At 44.0% G+C, this 6000-nt stretch overlaps 1 protein-coding gene across 3 annotated transcripts in view; it reads left to right on the top strand.

The window, feature by feature from the left end:
- The first annotated feature begins 278 nt into the window (after window positions 1-278).
- ATP9A (ATPase phospholipid transporting 9A (putative)) overlaps window positions 279-6000 on the top strand; it is a 133905-nt gene continuing 128183 nt past the window's right edge. For all 3 annotated transcript variants that reach the window (XM_073682737.1, XM_073682738.1, XM_073682739.1), the window contains exon 1: window positions 279-514. In XM_073682737.1, coding sequence (XP_073538838.1) covers window positions 294-514 — 221 coding nt within the window. In that variant the 5' untranslated portion in view covers window positions 279-293. The remainder of the gene's footprint in view (window positions 515-6000) is intronic.

Raw genomic sequence — 6000 nt, 5'->3', positions numbered from 1 at the left:
GCGGGGTCCGTCGAGTGTGTACTGTAGTGTATGAGAGATCAGGCATTGTGTCGTCATGTCTGTTCGATTCGGATGGTGCAGCGTAGACGTGGACAGAGCCCATCGTTAGTAAAGAATATTTTTCGCTTAATCGCACCGATGCATAATTTTGCATGTGCGTCCCTATCTGACACATCTATACATTATGGGGGCTCTTTACGTCACTGATTCTCTGTGTCACTGTGATATTAGAATAACGCAAAGGGGTTAATGAAGGTGCAGCCATTGTATTGTCTGCGAATGGAGGAGACAGAATGAGCTGGACAATCCTCCAGCAGACCAACCCTCTTGTTACTTGTCAGACTGGAAGAGAGCAGGAAACTGAGGGAGCGAGCAGAATACAGACTCCACCTTCCTCCAGCAGCTCCAACATTCCCAGCAACACCCACAGCCTTACAGCAGCCAAGATGACGGATAATATTCCCCTGCAACCTGTCAGGCAGAAAAAGAGAATGGACGGCAAACACAAGGGCGGGTAAGCGGGCCCCACAGTCAATCCTGTGCCCCCCAATAGTGTGCACCTGCTCCATTGTCCAGGGCTGCATCCACCCTATCTGTACAGCTGACAGCAGACCTGGCCAGTCTGCAGGTGTGGGGTCTGTGAGGGGCCACACTGACAGCAGGGCCCCAGGAAAAGCAAACCCAGACTGAATTTTTGTCTTTGCTCTTGTCTAGCAGCGACGGTCGGGGCTATTGTTGTTGTGTTTACCCCGTATTGTGTCACAGGAAACACCTTGTGAATTGCGCTTTCTGGGCTTCTTGAGCACCGTCAGAGGCCACGTTAACCTGTTGTATAGTTATAATCTGCATATATAGATATATTATATATCATTTTAGGTTTCTAGGCATTTACCTGCAAAAAAATTGTTCTATTGTGTCATTTATTTATTATGTTGCTTGTATAGCACTATTATATTCCGCAGTGCTTTACAATACAGACATCATCATCACTGTCCCCATTGGAGATCACAATATAAATTCCCTATCAGTATGTCATTGGAGTGTGGAAAGAAACCGGAGAACCCGGGGGAAACCCATCTAACGGCAGGATTCACGCATCCATGTTTCGTGGTCTGACTACGGACCGGCCACATGGCTCCTGACTGTAAATCGACAGCCTCATATGCATATATGATTGTGCTAAATTCGGGTCAGGAGACCCACAGATGATCTGTACTCTGCCAAACAAAGAGATAACCTATAAACTTCATGTCCCGGGTGGGATTTGATTCCATGTCTCCTGGCATCTTTTAGGCTACGTTCCCACAATGAGTTTTTTACACTGTAAATCTATTTTACTCAATGGGTGCAGAAAATCTGGAACATCAAAAACTGGCCAAAAGCTCATCGTGGGAACGTAGCCTTAGGCTATGTGCCCACGATGCAGAAATGCTGCGGAGCGTTTCTGCATCTCCCTGGCAGAAAAAATGCATGTGGATTTTACATGCGTTTTTTCTACCAGGTAGAAGCGTTTTTTACATGCCATTTCGCATGCGGGTTGTCAAGCTCTTTTCCAAGCGATTTTTAGCATCACTTGGAAAGTGCTTGACAACTTGATCACACTATATAAATCCATGCAACTGGCATGGATTTATGTTGTGTGACCAAGTTATGATGCTGCAAATGCAGCATCAATAGTAAGGAAAAGAATAAAAATGTTGAAAAATAATTAAAAACATTATACTCGCCTTCCGATGGCCCCCATTCTCCGGTGCATCCTGTGTCATCAGCGGCTCGCGGTGCTCTAAAAAGGACCTTCCATGACGTCATTTAGTCATGTGACAGGTCACGCGACCGCTGACGTCAAAGGTTGTGTTACCTGTCACATGACTAAATGACGTCATGGAAGGTGCTTTGACACCACCGCGGGCAGCCGAAGAGCCAGCAGCGCCGCCGGGAGCAGACAGGGGGCCATCAGAAGGTAAGTATATGTTTTCTTTTTTTATTTTATTCTTTTTTAACTACAAGTACTATGGACCCGGGTCTGGAGGAGAGTCTCCACTTCTCCAGACTCGGGTACCATCCGCGCATTGAATCGCATAACATCCGCATGCATACTTGTGATGTTATGCGGTTCAATGCAAGTCAATGGCGGTGACTTCGCCGTGATTCCGCAAAATTAATGGTAGTGCTGCGGATTTTTCCGCAATGATAATCCGCAGTGGAAATTTCCGCAGCATGTGCACAGCACATGCGGATTATCATTGGGAAACATGGCAGACAACTTAACATGCTTTTTTAATGCCTTTTCGCGGCGGAAATGCAGCCGCGGAAACACATTAAATCTGCATCGTGGGCACGCAGCCTTAGGCTATGTGCCCACGATCAGGCTATAGGAGCGCTTTGGACGCAGCGTATTTTCTCTACGTCCGATCCCGCAAGTAAATTCGTACTTGTTCATTGAACACATGTGGAGTTACTGCACCCTATACATTCTACTGTGGAAATTTCTGTTGAAGAGACTAGCGTCTCCGCAACAGAAGTTGACATGCTGCGGCTTGTGAAGCTGCGGCCGCAAATAGAAGCACAGTGGGCATAGGATTTCTATAAATCCCATCCACTGTGCTTCTAATGTACAACGCTGCGGTTTGAACGCAGGGCAGGTAAGCTGCATCCAAAACGCTGCCATTACAGATCGTGGGCACGCAGCCTTAGAGGCTGATGCACCTGCTCAGTTTTCCAACGCCATCTGTGTTTTTCCTGAAGTGTCTTCGCTGGCGCTTTTCTTGAAGTTTATTCGGCGGCTCATCCACCAGTGTCTTTTTTTTCCATTCAAACTTTAAATAGCTAGTGGCTTCCAAGTGGAAGCCGGACAAAGAACGAACATGCTACTTCTTTTAACTGCTCCTGACTTTCGAAGCCTGAAACAATTAAAAGAAGTGTCAAAAGACTGAACATGTGCACAGCAAGTTGTCTTTAATGTTTTTTTAAGCGTTATTTAATGTAGGTTCCTGGCGAAATCCGCTTGAAAAAGTCGACATTTGCACATACCCTTATGGAAGGATCACACAACCCTTTTCTCTGAGAAAAATGGTCCAATTATTCTGATTAGAGTGGCATCAGGTTTCCTTGGAGAGATAAAAAGATACGGTTCTCCACCTTCTCCATTCAGTCTGTCTGTGAAAACCGGATCACGCTCGGATGCCATTCGACTTGCATTGCCCATTCTGATCCGACAATCAAAATCGGACATGTCTCTGATTTTGGTCGTCCAAGGAAAAAAATCGGACGTGCAGAACCCCATAGAATTTCATGGGTTGCTATCCGTGAAAACCGCAGATATCACTCGTCCGAGATAACTGGTCGTGTGCACAAGCCCTTATAGTGTTAACCACTGAGCCACCGTGCTGCATTATAAGTACAAATAAGCACTATCATTAAAATTATTACGCAGTACCTGGCACAATGACTGTGTACATGGAAGGTGCTATCACCGGGGTCATTTGAATGGTCCAGGGTGCTCAGTCTAGTTAATTTGCAAAACAAAACTTAAAGGAATATTCTGTCACCGCTCACCTTACAGATATGAGCAAGCCTGGTGATATCACCGTTATCAATACCTGCCGGGACATGTGTGCCCATGGAGACAGAAGTGAGCGGAGCCAGAATAGCCCTTACCCCTTATTACTCTATTACCCCTTATTATTCTTGTTCTTCCCCTCCACACATACACCTGCATGCTCGGTTCAACCAAGCACAAATCTGTTAGTAAAGCCTCATTCAGACATCCAGTTTTTATTTTTTATTTATTTTCAGTTTTCCTAATGTATAGGAGAAGCTAACACTATAAGGTAACACAGAATCTGTGCTTTGTCCAACTTTTTCACTGACCCACATGACTTGAATATGTGATTTTTTTCATTAGTAAATTAGGTCAAAATTGGGCGTCTCTGTTATTTCCCATAGACTCTAATGGGTATGGGGACACGTATGTGGATCATGGATGTCTGAATGAGGCATAATAGAGAGAAGGGAGTAAGCCATGACCAAACACCTCTGGTGGCAGCTTTTTTTCACGCAGGAACAAATGAATCTTGAATTTTAATTCATCATTTCAATTCCAAGATTCCACCATGTACACTATACATTAGGTGGTAGGCAGACTAGGCAGCCATTGAATGGATTGGCAATCCTTTAGTTTTTTTTTTAATATATATACTTATCTACAAAATCCACCGCTGCTCTTCGTTACTGCCACTGGACCACCCATACATGCCTATGGAGCTGTTGGGTACGGGAGACCTGCGGCTGGTCCGGGCATCGTGGTCAGCACTTGGACATATGAAGCTATTATTACAAGCTCTGCCCGGTGAAGCATGGCCTGCCACCATCTTCAATCCTTCATTGGAATACCACTGTAATTTAACGGGACAACTCAGCTATATGTCGGGTTTACTGTTTATGGACTATAACATGACAAGGGCATATTCAGACATCAGTTTTTCTCATGAGTCCTATTAGGGTTTTTCAAGGATACCACTCATACCTATTATAGTCTATGGCGCTGTTCACATGCCCCATTTTTTCTTCCTTGGACCGAGTGGTCCACATAAGATCAAAGAGACTTGTCCAATATTGTTCCGAATATTGAACCAAACTAGCTAATGCAATTCTATGGTTTCATGAAAAAAAAATCAGAGAGCACTCAAATGCCATCCATGTGCAGACCAGTTTTTCCACAAACTGTTTGGTAGGAGAAGCTTGAGTAACCTCAATCACTTTTTTTTTTTCTATCTGAAACTTTGATAAAACTCTGATGATAAAAACTACAGACACTGACCAAACTCTGCTGACTCTCTGATCAAACACACTGATGAGAAAAATCACTATCATCTGGATGAGCCCCAATGCTCAGGTACCTCCGGTATTTGGACGTGCATGTTTGCGAGGCCGTCGGCAATGTGTACGGCCGTCTTAAATCTCTAGAAATGGGCTCTACGGCCACACATATAATCTCTAGTGCTCAGTTTCCTTTTACAGGTTTTGTGGGATTTGATCACTTCGTCATCTGTTGTGTGTTTAGGGGGTGCGTACGGCTCACCGCTCATTTAATAACAAAGGTGTGTCTAGTGCCAACACTGCAAAGATGGAAACTTCCTCAACGTCGTATTGCAGGCATGTCAAACTGAAGTACACAGAAGAACAAAATTAAAAACTTGGACAGTGTCTCAAGCCAACCTTAATATTTATTACAAAAATGTCTACAATTGAGAAAGTTTTTCCTTATCAAATATAACGATTAACTTTTCCATATGGAAACAAATTTACAGGGGTTGTCCCACGAACAAAGTGCATTTTAATTAATAATCTTAGAGTTAAATATTGGAATAATATAATAAAGAGCAGTAAAAAGCATATGGCCCAATGGTCTAAGTTAAATATGTAATAACAAAGGATAAAAAAAACTTTGAATAATACAGTATGATGCAAACAAAAGTGCCCCCAAACACAGTATGATACCCCCACAGTGAACTCCTGCACAGTACCCTCCACACAAACGGTATGGTGACCCCATCAGAGTATGATTCTCCAACTGTAATCCCCACACAGCTCTCCATACAGTATAATGGCCACAAAAAGTGCTCCATACAGTATAATGGGCCCCACATAGTGCTCCATACAGTATAATGACCCCACATAGTCCTCCATACAGTATAATGGGGTCCACATAGTGCTGCATACAGTATAATGGCCACAAAACGTGTTCCATACAGAATAATGGGCCCCACATAGTGCTCCATACAGAATAATGGGCCCCACATAGTATTCCATACAGAATAATGGTGTCTGATGTGACAGACAGTCCCTCTGGATCCGGCTATAGAAGGTCACTGCACTCGGCATTGCAGACGCCATCTTGATCCTCTCATCTCTGTAGTATAGTTACATCCTTCTTCCTTTAGGACCCAGCAGCGACCTTCACCTTCTGCTGCTGATTGACACACCCTTGCTTGGTAGTTA

This window comes from Phyllobates terribilis, unplaced genomic scaffold (genome assembly GCF_046119375.1).
Source record: "Phyllobates terribilis strain yellow unplaced genomic scaffold, ASM4611937v1 Scaffold_5__5_contigs__length_657084704, whole genome shotgun sequence".
NCBI classification, from domain to species: domain Eukaryota; kingdom Metazoa; phylum Chordata; class Amphibia; order Anura; family Dendrobatidae; genus Phyllobates; species Phyllobates terribilis.
This window is presented reverse-complemented; position numbering and strand designations above follow the sequence as displayed.